The 27,356-nt window shown below is 62.1% G+C and overlaps 4 protein-coding genes across 8 annotated transcripts; all 4 read left to right on the forward strand.

The window, feature by feature from the left end:
- The first annotated feature begins 67 nt into the window (after positions 1–67).
- On the forward strand, positions 68–2,605 carry CATIP (ciliogenesis associated TTC17 interacting protein). 3 transcript variants are annotated; one of them, XM_058840387.1, is made up of 9 exons: positions 68–243; positions 418–630; positions 759–922; positions 1,094–1,180; positions 1,298–1,468; positions 1,655–1,779; positions 1,868–1,944; positions 2,044–2,132; positions 2,365–2,605. In XM_058840387.1, exons 1-9 carry the CDS (start codon positions 168–170, stop codon positions 2,593–2,595), a joined length of 1,233 nt encoding a protein of 410 aa, XP_058696370.1. In that variant the 5' UTR covers positions 68–167; the 3' UTR covers positions 2,596–2,605. The 3 variants fall into 3 exon arrangements, with proteins under 3 accessions (XP_058696370.1, XP_058696371.1, XP_058696372.1); XM_058840388.1 differs by lacking the exon at positions 2,044–2,132 and having other exon boundaries at positions 2,458–2,605; XM_058840389.1 differs by having other exon boundaries at positions 2,048–2,507.
- An 858-nt stretch (positions 2,606–3,463) lies between these two features.
- On the forward strand, positions 3,464–10,201 carry SLC11A1 (solute carrier family 11 member 1). Of its 3 annotated transcripts, XM_058839823.1 has the most exons (15): positions 3,464–3,582; positions 4,159–4,292; positions 4,985–5,107; positions 5,388–5,507; positions 6,272–6,378; positions 6,469–6,539; positions 6,647–6,714; positions 6,848–7,003; positions 7,141–7,299; positions 7,480–7,569; positions 7,740–7,859; positions 8,312–8,461; positions 8,543–8,616; positions 9,072–9,225; positions 9,305–10,196. In XM_058839823.1, the coding sequence occupies exons 1-15, from the start codon at positions 3,564–3,566 to the stop codon at positions 9,404–9,406; spliced, it is 1,647 nt and encodes a 548-aa protein (XP_058695806.1). In that variant the 5' UTR covers positions 3,464–3,563; the 3' UTR covers positions 9,407–10,196. The 3 variants fall into 3 exon arrangements, with proteins under 3 accessions (XP_058695806.1, XP_058695808.1, XP_058695807.1); XM_058839825.1 differs by lacking the exon at positions 7,141–7,299 and having other exon boundaries at positions 9,305–10,201; XM_058839824.1 differs by lacking the exon at positions 7,480–7,569 and having other exon boundaries at positions 9,305–10,197.
- A 2,797-nt stretch (positions 10,202–12,998) lies between these two features.
- CTDSP1 (CTD small phosphatase 1) lies at positions 12,999–18,073 on the forward strand. The gene is made up of 7 exons (XM_058840217.1): positions 12,999–13,202; positions 14,466–14,608; positions 14,767–14,868; positions 15,105–15,161; positions 15,643–15,735; positions 16,025–16,210; positions 16,315–18,073. Exons 1-7 carry the CDS (start codon positions 13,136–13,138, stop codon positions 16,441–16,443), a joined length of 777 nt encoding a protein of 258 aa, XP_058696200.1. The 5' UTR covers positions 12,999–13,135; the 3' UTR covers positions 16,444–18,073.
- A 697-nt stretch (positions 18,074–18,770) lies between these two features.
- Positions 18,771–27,064, forward strand: VIL1 (villin 1). The gene is made up of 20 exons (XM_058839777.1): positions 18,771–19,580; positions 21,199–21,302; positions 21,511–21,585; positions 21,714–21,910; positions 22,190–22,298; positions 22,558–22,668; positions 22,767–22,969; positions 23,451–23,529; positions 23,665–23,763; positions 23,860–24,013; positions 24,120–24,220; positions 24,355–24,492; positions 24,649–24,807; positions 24,887–25,066; positions 25,182–25,327; positions 25,423–25,567; positions 25,846–26,034; positions 26,187–26,255; positions 26,427–26,564; positions 26,663–27,064. Exons 2-20 carry the CDS (start codon positions 21,228–21,230, stop codon positions 26,774–26,776), a joined length of 2,481 nt encoding a protein of 826 aa, XP_058695760.1. The 5' UTR covers positions 18,771–19,580; positions 21,199–21,227; the 3' UTR covers positions 26,777–27,064.
- Positions 27,065–27,356: the final 292 nt, after the last annotated feature.

Consider the following 27,356-nt stretch of genomic DNA (forward strand, 5'->3'; position numbering starts at 1 on the left):
GGCAGCGGGCTCGGTGGGGCCGGGGGGAGGCCGGGGGGCCACCGGGGCTGGGGGCTGCAGAGGCGGGGCGGGGGCCACTGCCCCCCCAGGGTCACGCGTGGGGCGGGCACCGCGGTTCGGGGTACCCCTCACCCGAGGGTCCGGCAGCAGGAGCCCCCAGGCGAGGCATGGAGCCCCCTCCCGAGAGCCCACAGGAGGCCCCGACCATGGCGGACGCTGCTGCCGACTTCCTGAGCCTCATCGGTGGGTGCCCCCTCCAGCCTCCCCCTTGTCCCGCCGCACCCAGGGGCTCGGCCCAGCCTGGGTGGGGGAAATGGAGACAGGGGGGTGACAGTCTCTCCGGGAGAGAGTGACCAGAGTGACCGTCTCCTCGCGGTCACTGTCCCTCGGTGTCGGGGTCACCATCTCTCCGTGCAGGGCTGAAGGAGCTGGAGCGGTGCCTGTTTGCTGAGATGCTGGCAGTGGTGGCCGTGGGGGCCTCACCAAGGGACAAGGCAGAGGGCCAGTGGTGGATGGCAGCCCAGTGGGCACCCTACCAGCGGGAAGGTGAGCCGATGCAGAGCTGCGTCCTGGTGCAAACCAGGTTCCGAGGCAAGCAGGATGGTGTGCCTGCCTCCAGCACGCTCAAAGGTGAGCCAGGGGTGTATTTGGGGTGTTCCTTCCTCCCCGGGGCTGGAACATCCCTGCCCACCTGCCCCCAGGGCGGGGAATGGGGACAGTGCCGACGGGATTGTTTGAGCATGGCTTTGCTCTGCCAGCCTATGTGACCTGGCAGCTGGAGACCCTGGAGCAGGAGGAGCAGGAGTGCCTGGAGGTGACTGATACAGTGGTGGCATGTCCTCTTCCCTGTGTCCTACCCGCTGGCCTGAGGTGTGCCCTGCAGTGGCACCTTCCTGGGGGCTGTGCACCCTGCAAAGCTACTGTGGGTAGTCTGGTGTCCCTTGTCGTGCTTGGACTCCAGCTCTGCTGGTCCCCATCCCCTCAGTGGCAGCTGGTACAGTACCCCGGCTGACAGCGGTGCTGGGGAGTGCCGCCTCAGAGGAGGGGTGTCCTGGCTCTACCCTCCACCCCGTGCCTCCCACCCCTTCCGCAGCTCAGACCACACCCCACAGAGAAGACGACCCACATTGTGAGCCAGGAGCATGGGATGACTGTCACGAAGACCCTGCAGGAGGGAGAGGTAAGGTTGAGGGTAGGGTCACGTCCTGGGAGGGGCAGCACAGCTGGCCTGTCTCCCCAGGGGTGCACCAGGCATCTGGGGATGCTGGAGCTGTGAGGTAGCCAGGTCCCTCTGCAGGCAGAGCCACAGTGCCAGAGCTTCCACTACAGCCGGGCCAAGCTGCGGGGGCTGCTGCTGGAGGGTGCCAGCCTCCTGCTGCTGCGGGTGCTGGCACGCCGGCAGACAATGCCCCCAGACCTTGTCTTCCCAGCCATCAACACCGAGGGTGACCTCTGCACCTGCAGCTATGTGAGCCACCAGCCAGGGGAGCCTGTGGGATGGGGGCATCTGGGTCAGGTTGGGGTAACCAGGATGGGATGTGGGAAGTGGGAGTGGGCAGAATGTGTTTAACAGCATGAGGGGACACATGGGGATGGCACCTGGGGGCAGGAGTGACTCGGAGACAAGGCTGAGCCCTGGGTGTACCGCCCCCAGTCTGCCCTGGGCATCCAGCGGCAGGCAGTGGGCTCGGCAGAGACAGAGGTGTTTGTGATTGAGCGAGCCGTGCACACCAGCACAGGTGCCTCCACTGTCTGGCACAGCAGCTTCCTCCCCAACGGGTAAGGGCAGGGGTCCATCAGAGGCACCCCAGCCCTGCCAGACTGGTGGGACCCAGGATGGGGAGGTCAAGGGCTCTTCCCCTCACAGGCATTTGGCTCAGCTGATGCAGATTGGCTCCCCGGTGCTGATGGTTCTACAGGATGAGTCCATCCTCATCAATTCAGGTACTGAGGAGGGGAGGCTTGTGCCCCCCAGCACGGGCTGCCCCTGCCTCCTGTCTGGAAGTCAAGGGGGAACACCCTGCCCTGCCTTTCTGCTGCCAGGTAGGTTTGAGCCCCAGCTCCCCTTCCCCAAAGAGCCCCGGGACTGGGAGGAGGACATCCAGCTCTGCTCCTGCTTCCTGGACAGGAAGGTAAGATGGGTGGACATGGGGACAAGGGGACATGGGGCTGTGCCAGTCTCCAGCAGGGCCTCCCCTGGTGTGCCCAGGAGGCACATTGAGGGGGCAGGCTGACCAACATCCCTCCTCACACCTTCTTAAGTGTGGGAAAGGACCTAGGCTCCTGTCCCCCTCAGCCTGGCACTGCCCAGGGGGGAAATGTGTGTTCATGCTCATCTCACCCACCCTGTCCACCCCACTCCAGGAGGAGCTGCAACTATCCCATGCTGCCTACCTCCAGCAGCACCCCGAGGTCCGGGCACTGCTGTCTGACTTCCTACGGGCATTGCTCCTCCAGCAGCCACAGGACCCCATCTCCTTTGCTGCAGAATTCTTTGCCTACCAGCGGCCCATTGGGACCCCCTTTGCCTCCACTGGGGCTACCAGCCCCCTCCCCAACTCCCCACCTGGCCACCCTCCAGCTGACAGCAAATAAAGCAGCCAGCACTGCCTGTCCAGTCTCATTTGCTTTGGGGAAACTGAGGCTCAGGGAGGGCAGGTGGAGCTGAGCTGTATGCTAAAGCCCCATCATGCCTTTTGGGTGGGACCCTGTGCCACTCACAGCTGTTCTAGCTCTTCCTTAGGGGGTGGAGGGTGCCTGGGGTGCACTTTAGAGCAGGGCCAGGCTCAGATCCCTGCGCCTGCCACCACCCCACATGATCCTGGGGGACACCCCTTGCTCACCTCCCTGTGGGACGCAGCCTGGCTGGCAGAAGGATGCCCCAAGATGGGCAGCTGGTACTAACCAGGCACCCACAGGAGCACCTGAGCTGCTCCCCCTTCCGCCTCCACAGCCACGAGGGTCCTGGGGATGGGGTGCCCCACTATTGTTGGCACAGCTTGACACTGCAACACTGGCACCCCATCTTTGGTGGGAAGGTCCCTGCACCCGAGGGTGATGTGAGCGCTCTGTGGCACAGAGCCTGCCTGGCTGGGTGCTTCCCACAGCAGCTAACGGTGCATTTTGATCTCCTTATGCAACATGTGCCTGCTTCCTCCTCACTCCCACTTCTATGGCATTTCCCCTACTCCCGTGGGGCCAGCCCTCCCTTCTCGCTCTGTGGGACACTCCCCTGTCCCCCCGGTCACCCAAGCAGAACCTTTGGCATGTGATGGAGAGTGACATGCAGACATCTTCCCACACCCCAGTGAGGGTGACTCGTGTTTGCACGTGTGTGAGGCAAAGGGGAGGGAAGGGGCCTCCTGGCACCGGGGGGGAACCGAGACTGTGTGTTCATAGGGGTAGGGAAGGAGCACTTCCTTCTCCTATCCTTCTCCTCTCCTCCTGAGGGAGGGCGGGGGAATGACACAACCGCGGGGGGTTCTTTAAAAGCTGGGCTGCCGGCACTGCACTCAGTGCTGAAATCAGGGAGCCTCAGCACTGTGGCTGGACCGGGTCCACCCATGGCATCACTGGAACCAGGTGAGTTTTACAACACTTCTTGGGTCCCCTTGTGCCTCCTGTTGTCCCCCTAGACCCCCTTCCCTCCACCCTGGGTTGCTGTTCTCCATCTTTCAGTGGGCACCATCCCTCCCAGCTTGTCCTGGATTCCCCCACCTGCATCATCCTCTGTTCCCTCAAGCCTGGGAATGTGATTCAACCAATACCCAGGATGTAGGTGGGCTGCAGAGGGGGGATTAGGACCAGTACCAGCTTCTTGTTCTCACTCAATGCCCATCCAGCAGCAGGAGCTGGGGCAGGGTCCCCTCCGGTCCCTGCTGCCCAGAAATGCACTTGGCTCTTGGACTGGAGAAGAAGGGGCTGAGACCAAGGGTTTTAGGGACACCTGAGCTGGAGGTGGCATCTGATCCTTTTGGGTAGTCTTTGATAGATCCCATAAAGCCACTGTCATGGCCTTCTTGGGAAACTGGTGCTTGTCCCCCATGAGGTTCATCAGGCAGGGTCAGGTGGGACTGGAGGAAGCTGGTACCAGGGCTGCCAGTGTCCTCATCCCCATGGCAGGTTGCCACCTCCCCTCCTCTTCCTTGTCCCCCTCAGGCCTCACCAGGTCCCTGAACAGGGGCCAAGAGCAGAGTTACAGCACTGGCAGGAGCCCCAAACCCCCACAGCGCCCTGGCACTCAGGACCAGACCTACCTGGAAGAGCTCATCAGCATCCCCAAGGGCAGTGGGGTAGGCACTGCAAGGCTGCCTCAGGGAGGGTGGGGGAGTGGGACAGTGCTGCAGGGAGCTGTGGGGAGGCGGGGAGGCAAAGGGCCACTGCAGTGGGGAGTATGTGTCTTGGTCATGCCCTGGGGACATGCCCCCAGCACCCCAGACCCAGCTCAGGCAAGTCACAGCCTTAGATTGAGTGTTTCTATGTTTAAAGTTTTCCAGACGGAGAAACTGAGACAATGGGGCAAGGATCACCCCACTGCTCACACACCTCCTGGGCCACCCATGGATGACCCAAGTGGGGCTCCCCAAGGCTGCTTGCACCCCACCAGCCACCTCCATCCTTGTCTGGTCTCAGGGCAGTGGAACAGAGAAGGGGAAGGAATGGATTCCCTAGTCAGGAGGAGTAGCAAAAGCAGAGGACAGCAGTGGAATTCCATGGGATGCAATTAATAGTGCCTGACAGTGCTGGGACTCCCCTGCAAATCACTGTCCAATGGGTGAGATGGGACTCACTGCCCCTCCAGCATTGCTGCTAACAGGGAGAGGCTGGGGGCAGCAGTTCCCTCTCCAAAACAGTCAGGAAAATGACCTCCATGTGCTAAACACATCCACATGGGCAGCACTGGGCTAAAGGGGACTGGATGTGCAATTAGGAGGCACTGGTTTTGAACGGGAGCTCCTAGCTCTGACCTGCTGCTCTGTCCCAGCCTGGGTTCAGCTTTAGGAAACTCTGGGCTTTCACCGGTCCCGGCTTCCTCATGAGCATCGCCTACTTGGACCCAGGCAACGTGGAGTCAGACCTGCAATGCGGGGCACTGGCGGGATTCAAGGTGAGCCCTGCTCCGGGCTCAGGAAGCGGGCGGGGGTTTCGTAAGCTCTCCAGCACCAACGGCTGCCCATGGCAGCTGCCTTCCCCAGCCCGGGAGCAGAAAGGGCACGGGGGGCCCTCGCCACAGGGAGAGGCCACCCAGGGGGGCACCCCTCTGACTGGGCAGGAGAGCACCTGCACCCCCTCTCTTCCCTGCAACCCCGGTTGAACTGGGGACCCCCAGGCGGCCGGATCCTGTCCAGTACCCAGTCCCTACTGCCTCCCTCCCTCCTGCCCCCCAGCTGCTGTGGGTGCTGCTGTGGGCCACCGTCCTGGGGCTGCTGTGCCAGCGCCTGGCCATCCGTCTAGGCGTGGTGACCGGGAAGGACCTGAGCGAGATTTGCTACCACTATTACCCCAAGGTGAGCAACACGGGGAGACCCCCGGGGTCGCAGTCTGGGGCGGACCCTGTGCTTGGGCTGGTGACAGTCCTAGCAGGGACTTGCAGGGCTGGAGAGGAGCAGAAAGATGCTGTGATAGACCTGCCTCTCTCAGGGGCTCCCCAAAGCCCCCCAAGCCCCGGTGTCCCCCACCTAGTGCCCACACCCCTGCAGTAGAGTGAGAGGTGGTAAACAGCTACTTCAGTGTCCTGGTGTGACCTGGGGACACATGAGAGCGTCCCCCACGGGAGTGAGCCCAGGCGTCGGGGCAGCAACGCGAAGCCGAGACGCAGGAAGCCTGTGCATGTTGGGGCAGAAAACTGGGGGGGCTCGAGGGGAGGGATCACATGGAGGGGGGGTGTTAGGGGTCCCGTCTAAATGTCAAGATCCTGATCAAGCAAGGAGATGCTGGCTGAATGACAGGACCCCAAAAGGAGAGTTGGACACATCCCTCTGCCCCACCTCCCTCAAATCCCCGTATCCAAACAGATGGGTCCCATCCTCAGCTCTCATGGGGCAGGGATGGGGGTGGGGGGGAGCAGGGAACAGGGAACAGGCTCGGATTTAGCATCCGTCTTTCATCCTGAGGCTGTGTTGTGAAAGAAGCTGAGGGGGGTCCCCATGCTGCTCTGCATGGCCAGCTACAGCCTGGAGACAGGGATTTGCACCCAGGATGCTGTGCCGACTTGCCCAGAGCCACACGCCACTGTGGGCTCAGGCACCTCATGGTGCCCCGTCCCCTCCAGGTGCCCCGTGTGCTGCTCTGGCTCATGATTGAGATCGCCATCGTTGGCTCCGACATGCAGGAGGTGATTGGGACAGCCATTGCTTTCAGCCTGCTTTCAGCTGGCCGGTGAGCCTCCCCATAGGGACCCCCAGCTTTCCCCAAGGGCCTACTCCACAGAGGGCCGTGTATCTAATCCCACCCCTGGCCATTCTGCAGCATCCCCCTCTGGGGTGGGGTCCTTATCACCATTGTGGACACCCTCTTCTTCCTCTTCCTCGATAAGTATGGTGAGTGCCAAGATGAGGGCTGGGGGTACTGTCACCCAGGCTGCCCTGGTGGCCATGTGGCACCAGTGTCCCCTGCTCTGTTCCACCCTATCTCTTTACCTTTCTAGGACTCCGCAAACTGGAGGCTTTCTTCGGCCTCCTCATCACCATCATGGCCCTGACCTTTGGCTATGAGGTGAAGGGGGGAGCTGGGGACAACCCTTTTCCTGTAAGGCTGGCAAGGGACCCCGCCACATGGTGTCCCCACTGCTACCAGCCTGTGGTAGGGGGGGTGGCAGCTCACAGTGCCCCTTCTCACTGCTTCACAGTATGTGGTGGTGAGGCCAGGGCAGGTGGAGGTGCTGAAGGGAATTTTCCTGCCCAGCTGCCCGGGCTGTGGGCGAAAGGAGCTGCTGCAGGCCATGGGCATCATTGGCGCCATCATTATGCCCCATAACATCTTCCTCCACTCCTCCTTGGTCAAGGTGAGATCAAGGCACTGCCATGGGCACTGTTCTGCCAGAGTGCCTCAGGGTACACTTGGTGGGGACCAGCTGGTCCTGGCTGTGGGACAGGGGTGCTCACATGACCCTGTACCACCTGTGCCACTGGCCATGCCCAGACACGGGCAATCGACCGGTCCAAGAAGGAGGCGGTGCAGGAGGCCAATATGTATTTCCTGAGCGAGTCCTGCCTGGCCCTCTTTGTCTCCTTCCTCATCAACCTCTTTGTCATGGCTGTCTTCGGCGAGGCTTTCTACCACCAGCGAAATGAGGACGTGGTGAGTGTCACCTCATGTGCACGGGGAGATGACAGCTGTGCCCATCTGTGGACATGGGCAGGACAAGCATCCCCTGGGGATTGCACGTTCTCATTCCCCGAGACGTGATGCGTGGGGATCCCCCTGTGCCTGTGGGAGCTGCTGGGTGGCTGTCACACTCGTGCCTGCCGTGCCTTACAGCACAACAAGTGCATCAACAGCAGCATCAGCCACTACGCCAGCATCTTCCCCACCAACAACAAGACAGTCTCTGTGGATATCTACCAGGGGGTGAGTGGCACCAGGCTGTTTCCAGTGAGCATCCATTCTCATTTGGGGGATATATCACTCTCCCCATTGACCCCTGGGGCGATTATTAACCCCACTAGAAAGCTGGGAGCTGATGGGTATGCCTGGGGTAGGGGACGCTTTAAGGTGCCCACTGGAGTGTCCTTACACAGGGTGTCATCCTGGGCTGCTATTTCGGGGCAGTGGCACTGTACATCTGGGGCATCGGGATCCTGGCAGCAGGACAGAGCTCCACAATGACTGGGACTTACGCTGGGCAGTTCGTCATGGAGGTGAGAGATAGCAATGCTGGCCCTTGCCCCCACAGGGAGGGGCTGAGAGCAGGGAAATCACGGGCGGGCCCTGGCTGGAGGGTTTCTGTGGGCAGCACACTCCCCCAGGGGTATTTGGAGGAGTTAATTGCCCACCATTCCTGCAAGGAGGTGGAGGGTGGGGCAGCTTGCTAGCACCAGTGTCCCTATACCCCAGGAGGGGGGATGGAGACAGTGCCCACCCACTGTACCCTGTGGGTGCCCCATGCAATGTTTCCCTAATTAATTAGATCCTCTCTTAATGAGTCGGAGGTGACACCTAGTGGGGCCCGGCAGCCCTGCAAGAGCCCGCTCAGTGCTCTGGCATAAAGGAGGGGGAGATGCCCCCCATGTTCCTCCCGGCCAGGGTTTAGGGGGTCGCCCCGACACGGTGCCCCAGGCGCAGCGAGGGTTCAGGTTCTGCCGTGTTCCAGGGCTTCCTGCAGCTCCGCTGGTCCCGCTTCAGCCGAGTGCTCTTCACCCGCTCCTTTGCCATCCTGCCCACTGTCTTCGTGGCCGCTTTCAAGGATGTCAGCCACCTCACAGGCATGAATGACCTGCTCAATGTCCTGCAGAGCATTCTGGTAAGGGGGTGTGAGGGTATCACGTGCGCCCAAACACCCCAGGCTGGCAGCCCTGATGTCCTCATCCCCCTCTCCTTTCAGCTGCCTTTTGCCGTTCTGCCTGTCCTCACCTTCACCAGCCTGCACCCGCTCATGCAGGATTTCAGCAACAGCCTGTGAGTGCCAGGGCACGGGGAGGCACAGAGGAGGCAGAGTGGGGAGCTGTGGCTGCAAGCACCTTCCCTTTGGCCCATCCTATCCCCCCAAATCATGCCATGGGACAATTAGTATATGGACATTGGAGGGGTATGTTCATTCCCACCTGCCCAGGGCAGCCAGAGCAGAACAGGCCCCATCACTACCCTCATCATCCTCCTCCCAATCACACCTCTGGTTCCTTGGGCACCCCTGGACCCTCAGCATCCTTCTGGCACTGCCAGTCATGGATTTGGAAGGTGGTCAAAGTCCACACCTAGAGCCCCACCACAGGGTGAAATACAGCTGTGGGGTGCAGAGATGTCCCAGCTGGGGTCTGGTTCACCTATAAACTCAGCTCCCCCAGACCTCTGTGCCTAGTGGCCCCAGGGTGGGGGCTCTGCCCTGGCACTGATGCCCACTGCTCTGCTCACAGCCCAGGGAAGGTGCTGATGACCCTCATCACGGGGCTGGTCTGCACCATCAACGTTTACTTCGTGGTGGACTTTTTGCCAACACTGCATGGCCTGGAGTACCACATTCCCCTGGGCCTGCTACTGGCTCTCTACGTGGCTTTCGTCGCCTACCTGGTAGGGCTGGCACGGTAGGATAAGGGCGGGACAGTGTCCCTGGTGGGTGCTCATCGACCTGTCCTCTTTGCCCCGGCAGATCTGGACATGCAGCATCGCACATGGAGCCCGGTTCCTAGCCCGGGGCCACCACAGCCGGTTCAATTTTGGTCTCGCCCTCGAGCCGACAGGGACATGGTGACAGATCCCATCTCTTATCCCCACGTCCCTGCCCTGCGCGGCCTCCTCACAGCGGACACGGATTTGCTGCCACTCCGAGTCCGGACATGTTGTAACCAGAGATGCACCCAGCAAGGAAAGGGTTAACAGACCGGCAGACCTCCCCCCAAGATCCTAGAGCTCAGCGCTTCTTCCCAGCCCAAGCCCCGCCAATTCCGGGGGTGCTGGTCCAGGCTTGATGCGAGGCAATGGGATAGCAGCGGGAAGCTCTCCCATCCCTTGCTACAGACGCTTCAGTGAATGAGCCGCGTTGGGAGACTTCCCTGCTCATTATTGCCAGGAACCGCCGGCCCCCAGGACTTCTAATCACCGCTGGGGACCGCTAATTACCGCCGGGGACCGCTAACCACCCCGCACCGCCCGCCGCCGGCGGGGCCAGCCCCGGGACCGGCCCCAGCCCCACGCGGGGCTCCGCAACTCGGGGGGCGGGGGACGGCTGATAAACGGCGTGTTTGGAACCTGGCCTCGGCCTCGCTGCTGCTGCGTGGCCCCGGTGTGGGGCGGGGACCCCCGGCCCAGCCGTATCCCGGGGACGGCCCCTTTTCCCCGGGCGGGGGACTGGGCGGAGTTGCCAACGCGCGGCCGTGGCGGCGCGGGGGGCTCCGCGCCAGCTTTTTGCATTCTCGCGGGGGGAGCGGGGCTGTCGGGGGCCCCACCGTGCCCTTCCCGCCCCGGATGCCCCGTTTCCCGCCTGCCGGTACCGCCGGATGCGGATGCGAAGCCGCTCGGGCCCTCCCCGGGGGCGGCCGTGGCCCCCTCCTCGGTCCCGCACCGCGGGTGGGGGGGGGGGGGGGGTCCGACCGCGCTTCGGCCCCCGCCGCGGTCCGCACTTGCGAGACGCTCCCTGGCTGTTTCAAGGCTCCCCACTCTCCCCAGGACCCCCCCACCCCCCCCCCACCCCAAAATCCCACTTCCCGACCCACGCCGGCCGGGTAGTGGAGCGGGAATTTTGGGGGCCGGACACCCCCCCAGCCCGTGCCCCCCACTCCGGGAAGGGACCCCCCCCCGCCGCTCCCGGGGGCCGCGCTTGTTTATGTGAAGAATGTCCCCTTCCTTAAAAGGGCGATGGCGGACGGGGTGGGGCGGTACCTCCCCCCCCGCCTCCGCGTTGGCCCGGCCTCTGGCTGCTTGAAGGAGGGGCTAGGGCTGTGGGGCCCACCGAACGGCGGGGGCTCCCCCCTCCTCCGGGGGCGCAGCCGACCCGAGCCCCGGGAGGAGGAGCAGGAGACGCCCCGAGCTCGGGGTGCACCTGCCCGGGGGTACAAGCCTTGGGGTACCACCGAGGGGTAGGGGGGCATCGGGGTGGTCCTCAGCGGGCAGAAGGCTGGGGGGATTGGGGTCTGCAGGGCTATGCTTGTGGGATTTGCTATTCTCCAGCTGGGACCTGCAACCCAGAGCACCATCAGCCCAGAGACACTTGCTTCCACCCAACCCTTAGGAAAAAGTGTCCCACTCCAATTGGTCCCTTGGCTATAGGGCAGCTCTTGGTGGAGTACAGCTTCCAGGGCCAAGGCTATGTTGGGGAACAGGGAAAAGCATCCAGGACCCCAGTCTAAGAGCAGTGGAGTGGGACAGAGGGGTCCCTGGGTGCCTGATTGAGGGGCCCCTGATGCTCTTGTGCCTGTACCCCGCAGCCCAAACAATCCAGCTGGGCGCTGCCTACTCTTGGCCTGGGCTTGTCCCACAGCCCCAGGACAGTGACAGGGGTCTCCCTAAGCTCCCCAGCTGTCCAATCTGCCTCCAAGCAGGAAGTGGAGCTGGAAGTGGTGCTCCAACTACCGCTGCAGGCATTGGCCCAGAGACTTTTCTAATTGTGTTAATTGGAGAACTAGCAGGGCCTGGCTGGACTCAGCAGGGAGAGAGGAGGAGGAGGATGTAGCCAAAGGAACAGGGGTCCTGGATGGGACAAGTGTGTAGCCTCTGCAGCTGTCCCCACAGAAAGCATCCTCCAGCAGCCCAGCCCAGCCAGCTGCTGGGGATGAGGCAGTCATCCTGTCCAGTTCCACCTGGGATAAAGGAATACAAAGGTCAGTCCAAAATAATAGAGAGAAGAGGAAGCACAACCTCTTCCTTTCCTCCTGCTGGGCCAGGAGACAGCGGTGTCTGCCTGATGTGGGAGCTGGCTGCCGTACTGCGGAGGGGCAGCGAAACTGAGGCACAATCGCTGCCCGCCATCAGAACCGAGGGAGGGGGTGGCAGGATGCACCGGTTCCGGTTCCCAACAGCAGCTGGTCCCTTCCACGGCTCCCCGGGGGCAGGTGGTGCCGGGATGTTCCACGTGGAGCCGAGACTGCGGGAACTGCAGGTATAAATTGGCTTTTGTGCTGCAAGAATCCCGCCAGCCCCGCAGCATCGCAGTTCTCTGTGGCGGCACATCCCAATCCCGGACCCCATTTCCCAGCGCGGTCACCTGGGGGCAGGTGTCGTGTCCCCTTGTGCCCCACGCTGGAAGGTGGGACGTGTCCCCTCCCAACGCTGTTTCCCAGGGGCTGCTCCCATCCTGCCATGTCGGCTCAGCCCCGGGGGATAGAGCGGTAACCGGGGTCTGCCACCGCCCGCATCTCTGCCCCTGGTCCCTACTGGGCTACAAAAGGCGATCTCAGCTCCTGAAGTTCCCAAGCCGCAGGTGGGAGAGGAGGAAAGACTTCCAATGAGCTGAGACGGGAAATTTCCAACCTGCTACACCCTCGAGGCAGCGCTGACAGAGCGCGCAGCATCTCCTGCCGCCGAGATGGCGAGGGGGGTGGCCGGGACAGGCCCCCTCGCGGGCCGGACGCTGCCTGGGCGGGGTTGGGGGGCACGGCGGTGAGAGGCTGCCGCGGCACAGCCCCGCAGCGCCAGCGAGGGGAGGGGGCTGGAGGATGCTGCATTTGGGGGGCGGATTTCCTCTGAGGGACTTGTGCCATCCACCAGCTCCCGGCAAGAGTTGCTTTTCAGAAAGTGGCTGGAAACAGCCCCGTTTCCCCGCCGAAGGCAGGAGGGAAGGCATTGTGAGGGGAGGTGTATCTGTTGATAACATAGGCTCATTAATTGCCCAGAAAAAAGCGGCGGTTATTGGCGCAGCCCCCCAGCACCTTTGCCGCGCACCGCTGGCCCGTACAGGCAACGCGCGATGTGCCCTCGGGGGGTACTGGGGACCCCGAGCCGCTAGTCCAGGCTCTCTGCTCCAGGGGGACGTGTTCATATGCCGGAGGGATCCCCGGGATGCCAACTGGATGGGGGGTGACAGAAGGACTGATCCCCCTCTCCACGCTCTCTCGGTCGGGGCGGGGGAGTGTGGGAGAGCCCGGCGGGGTGTCGGGGACCCGTGCACGGTCACCACGGAGCGAGGGTGCTCTCTTCCCAGGCAAACCACGGAACACTCCCCATCTCGGTCCCAATCGCTGCTCGGCGAGGACCCTCACTCCTGCCGGGCTGCGCGGGTGCCGGGAGGAGGAGGGAGGAGGAGGGAGAAGGAGGAGGGCCCCCCCTGCTGTCGTTGCCCTTTTAAGGGGTTCCTTGAAACCGCGCCCGGGATCCATGTTTGCAGCCCCAGCCCGGGCGGAGGAAACTCCATGTTGTAACAAAGTTTCCTCCGCGGCGCCGCTCCCGCGCCCGCCGCCCCGCGCCGCCGCCGGCCCCCGCCCCGCCTCCCCCCCCGGGGGCCGCGCCGGGGGGGGCCGCCCCCTCCCACCCCCCCTCCCCGGCGCCCATGGAGCACCAGTCCATCATCGCCCAGGTTAGCAGGGAGGAGGGGAGCGCCCCGCTTCAGGAGAAAGGTAACGCCGAGGAGGATACTGATCCCCCTCGCCCCCTTCCTGTGCGGCGGAGGGGAGAGGGGGAGGTCCCCGGGGGGTCGAGGGGCCTGCGGGGGCTGCTCCTGGAGGGTGTGAGGAGCTGCGCGCCGCCTCAGCCCGCCCCCGTGCATCCCGCTGCCCAGGGCTGGCGAGATGCGCTGGGGCTGCAGCTCGGAGCCAGCGGGGCTGTCTGCACCCGCCCGGGCGCGGGGGGCCGTGGTCCGGCCCCCTCGGAGCCCGGCGGTGCCCTGCAAGGCTCGGGGCGCTGCTTGGATTATCTGCGCTGTTTCCTCCGGAGCCGGGCGAGGGGTGCGCGCAGCTCCGGCGGGGATGTGAGGCAGGAAGGGCGCCGGGCGCCCTGCTGCATGCCGGCGTCCCGTCCCCCGCGTCCCCTCCACCCCGCGGAGGGGGTTTGTCGGTGGCCGCCGCTCGTCACCCTGGCCTGGGAAGCTGCCAGGGCCGGGAGGAGCAAACGTGGGAACGGGCCCCGTCCCCAGTGGGGAGCTCCTGCCCCACTGGCTCCCCACAACAGGGCTCGGGGCCCTGGCCCGCCTGAAGGGGTGACAGCCAGGGCGGGGTGCAGCCCCGGCCCGGGCTGCGGTAGGACCCGGCCCCGGGACCGGCGGGGCCAGGGCTGGAGCCGTCGCGCTGCCCCTGGGGCACGGGGTGGGCAGGAGCAGCCCCTCTGCCTCAGTTTCCCCTCGTTCCGCCAATGGGGACTGCGGGAACGGCGCCCAGGGGCGGGCGCTTAGCTCTGATTGGCCTCTCTCCTCCGGTGCACTCGAGTCAGCCAATGAGACGAGGGAGTTGTCTGGAGGAGGGGAAAAGAACGAGCGTAAGCCCCGCCTCCCTCACCGAGGCCCCGCCCCATTCCCACCCCCCCGAGCAGGGCTGTGCCCCCCGGGGCGGGATAGCGGGGGCCGGCCCCGGGCCCACGGCTGCCCCTGGGCTCAGCCCCGCGCCCTTCTTGTAGGGTCTCCGGCCACGCCAGGGCGGCCCGCGGGGGTGACTGGTGGAGTGGCGTGTGCTGGGTGAGGGGCCGTGGGTGGTCACCAAGCACTGGTGTCAGCGACACTGCCCTGGCACCATTGTTTGGCAGGGCAGGAAGACCGACCGGATGGGTGTCGGGATCTGAAAAGAGCACGGGGGCTCTGGAGCAACACCCAAACTTGGCTCACCTGGCCCCCAGTTCTGTGCTGGGAGTACCCCCGGGGTACCCCTCACCCCCCTTCTGCCCTCCCACAGGTACCCAGACCCCTGCCAAGAAGCCTCGAAGCCGCAGCATTCTTCAGTCTCTCTTCTGCTGCCTGTGCCGTGATGAAGGCGAGCCCTGCACTGGCACCACTGGTGCACCGCTGCTGGTGGAGGAGAACGGGGCACTGCCCAAGGTAACCCCACAGCCCCAGCCTGGCACTGGCGGAGAAGGGCTAGCATCCCCTGCACCTACCCTGTGTGGCCAGGATTGGGGCGTGGACAGTCGCTTCTCCCAGTGCCCCCCTCTGGCCACCCTGTTGCTACCCTGCTGACCCGTGTCCCCCTGCTGCAGGCTGCTGTCAAGCACCTCTTGCCTGAGATCAAGCCGCAGGATGCCAGCAAGCTCTGCGTGGTCATCGACCTGGATGAGACCTTGGTGCACAGCTCCTTCAAGGTGGGGGACACCCTGGCCCACCCCACACCTCTTGCCACACGTTCCCCTACCTGCTCTGCCACCCTTTTCCCACAAAGTGATGCCCAGCACCCAGCACAGCCTGGCTGGGTCAGTTGGGGTGTCCCTGTGAGGGGGCTGCGGGGCTGGCAGGGGTGCATTGTGAGCAGAGAGCAGGCAGCATTTGGGCAGGGGTTGCCTGGTGTGCCCCGTGCTCATCCTGGTGTGCCCTTCCCCAGCCAGTGAACAACGCCGACTTCATCATTCCCGTGGAAATCGATGGCATCATGCACCAGGTAACAGTGGCGTGGGGGCCTGGTGGGAGGGGGGCATCATTTCACCCCCCTGAGGACCAGGAGCCATCCCAGTGCTCTGCACCACGGGGTAATGGGAGGTGTCAGGGCACCAGCTTTGGCACGGTGTGGAGCAGAGCTGGGTGCATGTCTTATCGCAGGGCAGGGAGGTGAGGGGTGTCCTGGCATGGTGCCCTCCTGCAGTGGCCAGCCCCGGTTTCAAGTAATCCAGGATAGGCTGTGGTCTGGGCAGTCAGCCTGTTCTCGGTTACTTGGCTCTGGAGCCAGCCAAACACTTCACCTTGGACATTCCTGTGGGGCCATGGCATCCCCCAGCCCGCACAGGCAGCTCCCCTGTGGTCCGGCCACGGAGCTGCTTGCTGGTTGGGTGTGGGGACACAGGTGTCCCCTGGGGAGGACACGGGGGTGCTGGGTGAGCCGTAGCCCGTGCCAGCAGCACGCTGCCCTCTGTCTGTGCCCACAGGTGTACGTGCTCAAACGGCCACACGTGGACGAGTTCCTACAGCGCATGGGCGAGCTCTTCGAGTGTGTGCTCTTCACTGCCAGTCTGGCCAAGGTGGGTGCCCCTGACCTGCCCTGGCATTGCCCACCCCTTCCCAGACACCCCTTGACTGGCACAGCTCCCTTGCCTGCCCACCTTGCAGGCATCACTGGCCTCTTGTCCCCTGTGTACCCACTGGCAGCACCAGCACTGGGCAGCCTCCCTACTCGTCCCTCCAAGGCACTGGCCAGGGAAACTGAGGCACAGTGAGACTTGGCACCAGTGGGGAGCCGGATGCCGTTGTCGCTGTGGGGTGGGGAGGGTGGTGCGGTGCATCACGGTGACCCCCTTCCTGTGCTTGTAGTATGCAGACCCTGTGGCTGACCTGCTGGATAAATGGGGGGCTTTCCGGGCACGACTTTTCCGGGAATCCTGTGTTTTCCATCGCGGCAACTACGTGAAGGACCTGAGCCGCCTGGGCCGTGACCTGCGCCGAATCATCATCATAGACAACTCTCCCGCATCCTACATCTTCCACCCTGATAACGCCGTACGTACCCGCAGGGCAAGGCTGGGCGGGGCCTGGAGGTGATGCGGTGCGGGACCGTCTCTCAGCACTGTCCCCTGTGCCACTGTCCCCTGTGCCACCTGCAGGTGCCGGTGGCCTCCTGGTTTGATAACATGGCGGACACGGAACTGCTGGACCTGCTGCCCTTCTTCGAGAGGCTCAGCAAGGTGGAGGACGTGTACGCAGTGCTCAAGAAGCAGCGGACTAACAGCTAATGGCCCCCCCACCTCCGGGTGCTGCAAAGGGGCACCACCAGGGGAGCCAGGTGCCTTATTCTGGGGGAGAGAGGGTCCCGGTGTGCCCCGCATCATCCTCCCCAGCCCCGCGGGTGCCCTCTGTGCCTGCTGGTGGTGGGAGATGTGGGTGGCCCTGCCAGGAAGCTGGGTGCCCCCCTTCTCAGAGAAGGGGGGCCATGGGTGACCCACTGCCTTGCTGTGCTGAGGACCTATTTGGGGGGGGTCCCATCCTCCCCCACTGCCCAGCCCCTGCCCCCTTCCCCCCCAAACTGCGTCTCCCTCCACAAAACGGTTCTCAGGTCCTTTTCCTCTCTGTCCCCCGACTGGGGAGGGGGGCGGGGTCAGCAGCTGCTGCTTTCCACTGCCTTTGGGAGGATTAGATCCCTCCATCCAGACTGCCTGCTGGGAGGCTGGCAGCCCTTGGCCCCTATTTGCCAGGGCTACAGGACAGGTTAACACTTTGCCATCCTCCAAAAAAGCAGGGAGTCTTACTGGCCTTGGTGCGTAGGACTGCCACCATACCCTTAACTCTGCCCTAGGTGCAGCTGATCACCTCGGGGGGGGGGCATGTCCTTGCCTCTCTTCATGCCTGCTGCCCCCACCTAGGGGTTGTGTTTTGCAGGGGCAGCCCAGCCTCAGGGCTGAGCCCCTGGGCACAAACGCCTCCCACGTGCCTTGGGACACTGTGTTTCTGTTCCCCCTTAACCCTGCAAGGGGTGTGCCTGGGGGGGCTCTTCACTCCCTCCCTCCAACCTCCCTTTCTTCTCATTTTAGGGGGAAGGTGGCCTCTTCCCCTCTCCAGTTACACTGTGTCACTGGGAGCCACTCTAGTCACCAACAGAAGGGTCCCCTCCCATGGGGGGGGCACACCCCCCACCCCATATCCCTCTGCAGCTTCACCAAAGGCTGCCACTCCTAGGAGAGAGGGACCACCACACCAGCCTTAATGTGCCACTCCCAGCCTTACTCCAGCCCCAGTCCCCCAGCTGGGAGGGGGTGGGGGACAGTGCAGTCCCCGCTGTAGCCTGGGGTTAACCTGACCCCCGTGGGGTTGGACTCGTGCCAGGGTGTCCCCCAGCTTTGAGGGTCTGGGGGCTCTCAGGGAGGGTTTTCTGGGGGGGCCGAGCTCAGCCAGGCCTTTTTTAATGTCACAATATGGACAATGCCTCATATCTTTTTAGAGGGAAAAGCAATGGTTTCCCAAAAAATCATGGGTGCCTTTTTACCGCTGTGCCAGCGAAGGGAGTGGGGCAGTATTTGGGGGGTGGGTGTGAAGGGTTTTATCTTTCCGGTGCTGTTCAGCCGGCTCCTGCCGGCACTGCCCTGCTCCTGATGCTGGGGGTGAGCAGGGGTCCCCCAGCCCTGTGGTGGGGGGTGGGATTGGGGGGTGGTGCAGCACAGCCCCCTGGATCCCCTCCAGCCCCGGGCCTCACCCTGCCCTGCCAGGAGGGTTGAACTCAGCACTTTATATTAGACAAGTCAAAGGGCGCCAGCACAGCCGCTGCCCAGCGGGTGCTGCGGCACCCGAGGAGTACAGCCCCCACCCTGGGCACCCTTGGGAGGGCTGGGGGAGGCAGAGGCAGCATGGGGGGCTGGGGAGGGCTGGGGTACCAGATCCAAGTGCCTTCATGTGATTAAAGCTGTCAAACCATCTTGGAAAGAGTAGTCCCGAGTGTGTGTGTGCGTGGGCACGGGTGCGTATCACCGGTGTGTCGCTGGTGGCTGTGCACGGTGTGGGGGGGACACGGAGCCCCCGGGATCCCCTGCGAGTGGGGGATGCTGCGGGTCAGTGCTTGGGAAACACCCTTGGATCGCAGGGTTGAGGTGTCACCCCTTGCCTGGTGCCAAGGGGCCACCCTCAGGCTCGAGGACAGCCCCTCCATCCAAACTCCTTCCCCCTCCTGGTGCCACAGGGATGGGTGTCCTGCCCCTTAACAAGGATGGGGGTAAATTTACCGCATAGGCTGTGCCCCCTTCTCAGCTTTGAGACTTCAAATGAGTTCACTCCAAATGAGGTGTCAGACCTTCCCCATATAGACTGGGGGGCAGCTGGGGGACAGCTTGTGACCCCCGCATCCCAGGCAGTCTGCTGCCAACATGCAGCCACTGGGTTCCTGGAGGGAATGTCTCCTGCCTGCCCCCCTTCCTCCGTGCCCTCTTTGGCCCTGTTCCTCCCCTCATTAACGAAGTCTCTGTCCTCCCTGATGGTTGCACTAATTACTGAGTCATTAGTGGCTCGGCTGGGGGGCCCGGGGAGGGGGTGAGCCCGCGGGGGCCGGCGTGGGGTCCCCTAACCCTGTGCCACACTGACGGACTCAGCCCTGGGACGCGGCCACTGAGCAGAGGGCGACAGTGGCCACCCGGGTGTTCCACCCCACCCAAAACTCAGCCCCACTGGGGGTTCTGCACCCAGGTAAGAGTTCCACGGGGACACTCGTGTGGGGTGCAGGAGGTAGGAGCTGGGCGGCAGGGTTAGGAGGGTTTGGGGACCAAGGGAGTGGGAGGGCAGAGCAGAGCCCACCCCTGTGGCATCAGGACACCCCCTTGTTTGTGGCCGACACGCCCCCTGTTCTGGCTCAGCCCGTCGTCATCACTTCGGGGATCCTTGCGGGGGGCACCTTCAGGCAGGATTTGGGGTTCGTTGCAGCCCAGACCAGGGCTGCAGGATGCCCGCAGCGCTTGTGGCCGGGACTGCTGGCTCAGAGGACAGCCGAGATAAAGCTGCAGCAATCCCGCAGGGCTGCGGGAGAGATAAGAGCAAGACAGGAAGCCCGGGGGACCTGCCTGCTGCTGACACCTGCCCCTCCCACCTTTATGGACGCCGTGGTCATTCCCCAAAACTACTTTCGAGTCTGGGAGCCACTTCAGTCCCTTCTTCCCCCTGCCAACATCAAGGGCATCATCAGATACCAACCCTTGGGCATGGAGGCATAGGACAGGGCATAGGGCTTAGCTGTGCCACCACTTTATGTCCTGCCCTGTCCCCCCAAGCCCCCAGTCCCCTGTCCCATCTCTGTACCCCTTTTTCCATCCCCAGGAGGACCTTGGGAGTGTGGAGACCCCCAAGGCAGGGAGGCAAAGCCAGGAGTGGGAGTGACCCAGGCTTCCAGCTGGGGGTAAGCAGCCTGGGGGCAGTCCCATGGTCAGGGTGGTGATGTGCCAGTTAGGGGGTGGGAAGGGGACGCTCCAGGAAGATGGTGCTATATTGTTGTCACTTTATGAACCTGTTGTCACTTATGAACCTTTTTGGGGGGAGGAGGCACTAAAAAAAAAAAGCCCATTTCCGTGGCCTTAGTGCTCTGTGTCTGGGAGGTTCTGGGGGGTGAAGAACAGTGGCAAAGCCCATCCCCATGGCATCAAGGCACCTCTGTTTGTGGCTGATGCCCACATGTCCTGGTCCAGCCCACTGCTGTCATTTTATGGAACTTCTTGGTAGAGTGCAAAAGAAAAATTGCAGCATGGACTCAATACCAAGGGCCAAGAGGGGAAGAGGCCTGGGGAGGGCAGAAGAACCACCCTGGGCACAGCCAGCCTGTGAGCAGGGTGTAATGGCACCTTGTGGGGGAAACACCCCATGAGTAACGGGGCTCTTAGGTGCCACAGAGTCTTGGAGGTCCGTGGGGACCTTGACTCTGGGCTGTCCCTGCCCTTATATGGTGAGCAAAGGCTGGGACATGAGAGAACAAAGGTCTCCTGGGTGCTGGCACCTGAGCACTCCGCCTAGGTACATTCACCTGTGCACCCAGCTCTGCAGGGAAGGTGAGGGATTGGGGTAGGGTGAGGGGACAGAGGGTGGGACTGGGGTGTACAGCACATCTGATGGCCACCATCACTCCTGGCATCAGGTTAGCCTGGGGATGGGCTTGGGGACCCACAGCTTGGGGCTGTACTGCGGGGGATGCTACCCCCTGGGTCTGAGGGGTGGGATGTGGCTGCTTGTGGGGCAGCACAGTGGGGCCAGGTGGGGTTTCACAGCATTGGGAGGCAGAGTCCTCCCATAAGGGCAATGCCAGCACTCCCTGCCAGCCTCCAGCCAGGGCACACAGGGTGGCTTTGCCTGACACTGGCTGCTTGGCCCTTCTGTCTGCTTGTGAGGAGCACTGTCAGCCTGGCAGAGATGTCTGTGGACAGCCTCGGCAGCCCTGGCACTCAGCAGCCCTGTGGAGCCAGGATCCGCCCTCCCTGGGGGGCACGGAGCTGCTGCGGGGTTTGGAAGCAGGGGGTCTGAAGCAGGCAGTGTGTGTGTTCCTGTGTGTGTGTGTGTGAGCGGGGGCCATGTCATGCTGTTCCACTTCATGCCAAGCCGTGCCAGGACAAGGCTGAGCAGGGCCAGTTCCTGCTGGTCCTGGGGAGGAGCAGGCCACCCTGCAGCAGTGTCACCCAGCTGCAGCTGCTGCGCTGTGGGTGCTCTGCACAGCCCTGTCCCGTGTTTGGAGACAGGGCAGGGTACTGGGACACTTATGGGACCCTGTGCCATGCCAGCCTGGACCCTGGTGTGGACCCACTAGCTGCAGTGCCAACCCAGCTGAGGGGATGGCAGCCCCACCTGTGTGCCCACAGACCCAGTACCACGGTGCTGGGGATCCCCTTGCCCCGTGCAGCTCTGTTCAGGGCTGGTTCACAGCTGGGCTTTCTGCAGAACAAGCAGGGAAGCAGATGGCACAGCAGGTTGGCTGTGTCCCAGCTCCTAATGACACTGCCTGCCATTAACGAGGGTGTTGCCAATGCTGGCAGGTCCCCTTGCTGTGGTGGTACCTGTCACCATGGTGGAGCTCAGCGCCAAAGTCTCCAGGACACTGAACAAGACCACACCGGGCATCCAGATATGGCGAATTGAGGTGGGAATGGGGGCACATCACTGGGCTGCTGGGGGGGTCTCTGTGAGGGAAGATCCTCCCTTTGTGTCCTCAGTACCTGAGTTTGGGGGTCTCAGTGCAGCATCCAGGGTTAAACCCAGCAGGTCCCTGTGCTGTGGGCCGTGGTGGGGCACATGGGGGTGGGGTGGGGGTTTCCCTACCGGGGCTGATGTCTCCCTTCCTTCTGCAGAACATGGAGATGGTGCCAGTGCCCACCAAAAGCTACGGCAACTTCTACGAGGGGGATTGCTACGTCCTGCTGTCGGTAGGGCAGTCAGGGGTCACATGAGAACTGGGCTCTGCCCTGACAGGGCTGGGTGCAGGGAGGGGTGTCTGTGGCCAGCGTGGCCTGGGGACATAGGGGCTCTTCTAACGGGGACCGGTGTCCTGCAGATACGCAAGTCTGGGAGCAGCTTCAGCTACGACATCCACTACTGGCTGGGCAAGGAGTCAAGCCAGGATGAGCAGGGGGCAGCTGCAATCTACACCACCCAGATGGATGATCACCTGGACTCAAGGGCCGTGCAGCACCGCGAGGTCCAGGGACACGAGAGTGAGACCTTCCGCACCTACTTCAAGCAGGGAATCATGTATGTCGGTCACCCCTGGGGACCTGGGCCCATGGTGGGTGACAGTGGGGAGGGGTCCTGTGGAGACATCCCCCGTGGGCATTGGGACAGCTCCATTGGGACAGTGTCTCAGTGAGGTGTGGGAGGAAGAAGGAGGATCTGGAGCTGGGCTCCATCTATCCATTACCACGTGTGTGGATGGGGGTCCCCAAACACCTCCCTATGTACAGAGGTGGGAGGGAGACCCCAGTGGTGTGAGGAGGGGGACCCATGGCTGACACTGTGTCTGTCCCCTCCCAGCTACAAGAAGGGTGGGGTGGCCTCAGGCATGAAGCATGTGGAGACAAACACCTACAACATCCAGCGACTGCTGCACGTGAAGGGCAAGAAGAATGTGGCGGCAGGAGAGGTGAGGCGTGGGATGTGTGGAGTCTGGATCAGGATCAGGCCTGAGCTCCCCCAAGACACAGCTGCCTTCAAGCAGGACACACACTGGGTGTGGGATAATGCTGCCTTGCCTTAGGAGCAACTGCTCCCCAGAAAGTCCTTCTCAGGGTAGGGAGGAGGAATATAGGCTGGAGGCTAATATTCCTGAGTGAGAGCCATGGGGATCCAGCCATTCTGCTGCCTTTTTGACACTCACCCTTCCCAATCCCTTCCTGCTGCAGGTGGAGATGAGCTGGAAGAGCTTCAACAGAGGAGATGTATTCCTGCTGGACCTGGGTCAGCTCATCATCCAGTGGAATGGCCCTGAGAGCAACCGAAAAGAGAGGCTGGGGGTATGGCCAGGGGGTCCCATGGTCCCCTCCTGGAGGAAGAGGGGGTCACCAGCCACCCTTTCCTTCATCTGGGCTTATCCCTTCTTCCCTGGCTGTAGGCAATGAACCTGGCCAAGGATATCCGGGACCGGGAACGTGGGGGCCGTGCCAAGGTGGGCGTAGTGGATGGTGAGGATGAGGAGGCCTCACCAGAACTCATGAAAGTCCTTAAGCATGTGCTGGGTGAGAAGAGGGACATCCAGCCAGCCATCCCTGATGACAAAGTGGACCAGATACTCAAGTCCTCCCTCAAGCTCTACCAGTGAGTTGTTGGGGGTGGGTTACGCACAGGCGTATTTTCCATGGTGTCAGAGGGAGCCAGCAGCCATCTCTGCATCCCACAACTCCCGGCCCCATGGAGAGACACCAAGAAAGGTCAAAGCCACAGCAGGGGTGGGGATAATTCCTTTGGGTGCCATTGGAAGAAGAATCCCAGTTGCTGAGAGGATTGGTACCCAATAGAGATTCTTGTGCAAGCATCACCTTTGCCCCTCAGTGGTCCCGTAACATCTGACACCCCTCTGTCCCTCCTTGTGGCCACAAGTGAGCTGCCTGGCAGGACAAGCTACAAACCAGGTTGCCACCATGGCACAGCAAGAGAGCCCCTGGACACCAGTGTCATCATCTGGCTGGAGAAGGGGATGGGGAGGGGACACCCCCACTAAACCCTACCACCCTGTAATGGGGATGGGGTTTTCCGACCCAGTTTCTAAGCCTTTCTTCATCTCTTTTTCTCCTGTCAGCGTCTCCAATGCCAGTGGGAACCTGGTCATACAGGAGGTGGCAATTCGACCCCTAACTCAAGACATGCTCCTGCACGAGGTCTGTCACCCACAGGATACTTGGGGGTGCCCAGTTTCCTTGGCAGCTTTATTCCTTCAAAAGCTGAATTTGGTGGACTTGCCTAAAGTCCTAAATTCCTAAAGTCCTAATTTCTACTGTTGCCCCTTCTTCAAGGACTGCTACATCCTTGATCAAGGAGGTACCAGGATCTTTGTCTGGAAGGGCAAGAATGCCAACAAGGAGGAGAAGCAGCAGGCGATGAGCAGGGCGCTGGTGAGTGCTGGGTTAGGGGCTTGTTATGGGATAGCCTGACTGCTCCCTGGGGTGCCAGGCATTCCATACCCACCCTCTGTGTTTGGGTCCCACCAGGGCTTCATCAAAGCCAAGAACTATCCAGAGAGCACCAGTGTGGAAACAGAGAATGATGGGTCCGAGTCAGCTGTCTTCAGGCAGCTCTTCCAAAAATGGACTCTCCCCAGCCAGACCAGTGGGTTGGGCAAGACCCACACCGTGGGCAAAGTGGGTGAGTGTCTCCTTCCAACGTGGAAGGACTTGGATTGCAATGGGCTGGCTGTGGGGAGCCCCTGTGGCCCAAGGGATTTGGCTCACCCCTCTGCCCTTCCCCACAGCCAAGGTGGAGCAGGTGAAGTTTGATGCTACCACCCTTCATGCCAAGCCCCAGATGGCTGCCCAGCAGAAGATGGTGGACGATGGATCTGGAGAAGTGGAGGTAGGGTGGCCACGGAAGAATGTGGGACCCTCTCAGGCACCCCCTTTGCTATACTGGTGGGTGCTGTGGGGTCCATGGTCTGCAGCACAGGAGGATGCACCAGCTCTGACAGCAGTATATCCCTGTCCCACCAGGTCTGGCGTGTGGAGAACAATGAGCTGGTGCCTGTGGAGAAGAAGTGGCTGGGCCATTTCTATGGTGGGGATTGCTACTTGGTGCTCTACACCTATTTTGTGGGGCCCAAGGTGAACCGCATCATCTACATCTGGCAGGTGAGGCCTCCAGGTCACTGCCCCATGGGTGGGGGACAGGGGTGCACCTCCCTGGACTGGGGATGCTCTGCCCCTTGGGAACAGCATGAGAGTTGCCTCTTCCCAAGAGGGCAAGGGGGGCTGTGATGGGTGCTGAGCCCCCTCTGCCCTGCTCAGGGCCGCCAAGCCAGCACAGATGAGCTGGCCGCCTCTGCCTACCACGCCGTCGCTCTGGACCAGAAGTACAACAATGAGCCCGTGCAGATCCGCGTCACCATGGGCAAGGAGCCGGCCCACCTGATGGCCATCTTCAAGGGCAAGATGGTGGTGTATGCGGTGAGCACAAGGATGTTGGGGCATGGGCAGGCGAGTGAGCTTGTGACACCAGTGGTGACCTCCTGTCCCTGTCCCCCAGGGTGGCACGTCTCGGACAGGCAGCACGGAGCCCACACCCTCCACACGCCTCTTCCAAGTGCATGGCACCAATGAGTACAACACCAAGGCCTTCGAGGTGCCTGTCCGTGCCTCCTCCCTCAACTCCAATGATGTCTTTGTGCTCAAAACCCCCAGCTGCTGCTATCTCTGGTATGGGAAGGTGGGTACTGCCGGGCACTGGTGTGGGTGCCACCATCTCCGAGACAACTGTCCCCACCTCCTCTTCCTCCTCTTTGGCTGGGGCCAGTGATGGAGCAGCTGTGCTTACTTGGCAGGGCTGCAGCGGGGATGAACGTGAGATGGCCAAGACTGTGGCTGACATAATCTCCAAAATGGAGAAGCCAGTGATTGCAGAAGGACAGGAGCCACCTGAGTTCTGGCTGGCCCTGGGGGGCAAGTCCCAATATGCCAGCAGCAAGAGGTACCAGTCTTGTCCCTACCCCTGGCCAGGGGTAAGATGGGCCACCAGTCCCTAAGCAGGGTGAGCCTCATTCCCATCATGTTGGCTCCTCTCAGGCTGCAGGAGGAGAACCCCTCTGTGTCCCCCCGACTCTTTGAGTGCTCCAACAAGACAGGCACCTTCTTGGCCACAGAGATCTTAGACTTCACTCAGGATGACCTGGAGGAGAGTGATGTTTACCTACTAGACACCTGGGACCAGGTGAGCTGGGGGAGTATGGAGCGGGGGACAGACCTTTGATCCCACAAGTTGATGTTCCTGGGCTTGGAGGACCTGCATCAGCCACAGTTGGTGGGATGGGAGGCTAGAAACCTGCCTATATGTGGCTCCATGATGCTTTTTTCCAGCCTTCTTGCTCCAAGGAGTGCTAAGGATGGACTCCCAGTGTCCTTCCCCATGGAGAGAGCCCATGTGCCTCTAAAAATGGCCCCAGAGGGCTCTATCTCACCCCAGTGGTGGACACAGTAACTTTATTGCAGGTTTTCTTCTGGATTGGGAATGGTGCCAATGAGTCAGAGAAGGAGGCGGCAGCAGTGATGGCACAGGAGTACCTGCGGAGCCACCCCAGTGGGCGTGACCTTGACACCCCCATCATTGTGGTGAAGCAGGGTTATGAGCCCCCCACCTTCACCGGCTGGTTCCTGGCCTGGGACCCTCTCAACTGGGACGTGAGTTATGGAGGAGGTTTGAAAGACCAGGGTGTCCCTTTGCAGAAGGGACCAGATGTGGGTCTGGCCCCAGGAGCATCTCCAGGGTGTGGGGAAGGTGTGCCTGACCCCTGCGCGTGCTGAGGCACTCAGCACTTTTGTCTCCTTCCCAGGACAAGAAATCCTACGAGACACTGAGAGCTGAGCTGGGTGATGAGAGCAGCCTTGGGCAGCTCACCTCAGTAAGTGGCACAAAGAAAAGGGCAGCTGGGCTGGGTGGGGGCACAGAAAGGTGACAGGAGGTGGCAGGAGGAGCTGCAAGGACAGATCCTCCAGTGAGCAGACACCTGGAGCCAGCCTGGTGCCTCCATCCCTGGGCCAGGCCCTGATATGACTCTGCACCCCCCATTCAGGTGATCACATCCAGGCAAGAGGTCTTCACTGCCACCACCACCCTTGTCCCCACTAAACTGGAGACCTTCCCCTTGGATGTGCTGGTGAACACCTCAGCCGATGACCTGCCTCGGGGCGTGGATCCCAGCAGGAAAGAGGTGAGATGAGGCCAGGGTCCTGCTGAAGCGGGAGACAGAGAAAGCTCTCCCCCCCCCCCCCAGGTTCTTCAGCTCTGTTCTCCTTTCTCTGGCCTCAGGATCACCTCTCGGATGGGGACTTCCAGGCTGTTTTTGGCATGAACCGCTCTGCCTTTAGCAACCTGCCTTTGTGGAAACAACAGAAGCTCAAGAAGGACAAAGGACTCTTCTAGGACAGGAGCCTGGGCACAGGGACAATCCCAGCTCTTTAGTAAATAAAACTGAGTTTGGAAAATAGGGCTGTGGTCTCTCCCCTCCAACCCCAAGGCCCAGCCCCAGGTGTCGGGGTTATTTGGTTCAGAGCTGGCACACAGGGAGAGACAGGTCTTGCCTGGGCACCGGCAGCACAGGAGAGGACCCTCAACTCCTTTTTTTCCCTGAGGCCTTCCTTTGTCCTCATGATCAGAAGTGATGCACAGGCTGGGCATGCTCGGGGAGCCAGGACTCTCCCACCCCAGCAGCTGCAGTTCTGGGCTAAAGGTCCAGTATATAGCTGGGGCCACTCCTTCCCTTATCACCTGAACTGCAGTAAATACATGTGATACCAAAGGTAAAGCAGGGGACACTGTGCCTGTGGGGACAGACACCAGGGATCACTTGTCCTTGGACCCAGGAGGGGAGGAGGGCATCTCCTTTCTACTTGGGCTCTACAGGGATGCTGAGAGGCACTGCGGTGTCCCCTATGGGGACATGTCTCTCAGTGGGACCAGCATGGACACGTGCTGAGGGGCACTGAACATACACAGGATGTTC

Source organism: Poecile atricapillus, chromosome 5, assembly GCF_030490865.1.
Source record: "Poecile atricapillus isolate bPoeAtr1 chromosome 5, bPoeAtr1.hap1, whole genome shotgun sequence".
Lineage (NCBI taxonomy): Eukaryota > Metazoa > Chordata > Aves > Passeriformes > Paridae > Poecile > Poecile atricapillus.

What these genes read in the sequence shown, in the direction of transcription:
- CATIP (XM_058840387.1), top strand. Translation starts at nt 168, where the DNA reads ATGGAGCCCCCTCCCGAGAGCCCACAGGAGGCCCCGACCATGGCGGAC. An exon ending in GTGCACCCTGCAAAGCTACT is followed by an intron (nt 923 to 1,093) that starts GTGGGTAGTCTG and finishes CCCCTTCCGCAG; the next exon opens with CTCAGACCACACCCCACAGA. An exon ending in AGACCCTGCAGGAGGGAGAG is followed by an intron (nt 1,181 to 1,297) that starts GTAAGGTTGAGG and finishes GTCCCTCTGCAG; the next exon opens with GCAGAGCCACAGTGCCAGAG.
- SLC11A1 (XM_058839823.1), top strand. An exon ending in CCCTGACCTTTGGCTATGAG is followed by an intron (nt 6,715 to 6,847) that starts GTGAAGGGGGGA and finishes ACTGCTTCACAG; the next exon opens with TATGTGGTGGTGAGGCCAGG. An exon ending in ACCAGCGAAATGAGGACGTG is followed by an intron (nt 7,300 to 7,479) that starts GTGAGTGTCACC and finishes CGTGCCTTACAG; the next exon opens with CACAACAAGTGCATCAACAG.
- CTDSP1 (XM_058840217.1), top strand. Translation starts at nt 13,136, where the DNA reads ATGGAGCACCAGTCCATCATCGCCCAGGTTAGCAGGGAGGAGGGGAGC. An exon ending in AGAACGGGGCACTGCCCAAG is followed by an intron (nt 14,609 to 14,766) that starts GTAACCCCACAG and finishes CCCCTGCTGCAG; the next exon opens with GCTGCTGTCAAGCACCTCTT. An exon ending in TCACTGCCAGTCTGGCCAAG is followed by an intron (nt 15,736 to 16,024) that starts GTGGGTGCCCCT and finishes CTGTGCTTGTAG; the next exon opens with TATGCAGACCCTGTGGCTGA.
- VIL1 (XM_058839777.1), top strand. Translation starts at nt 21,228, where the DNA reads ATGGTGGAGCTCAGCGCCAAAGTCTCCAGGACACTGAACAAGACCACA. An exon ending in ACCGAAAAGAGAGGCTGGGG is followed by an intron (nt 22,669 to 22,766) that starts GTATGGCCAGGG and finishes CCCTGGCTGTAG; the next exon opens with GCAATGAACCTGGCCAAGGA. An exon ending in GCAAGATGGTGGTGTATGCG is followed by an intron (nt 24,808 to 24,886) that starts GTGAGCACAAGG and finishes CCTGTCCCCCAG; the next exon opens with GGTGGCACGTCTCGGACAGG.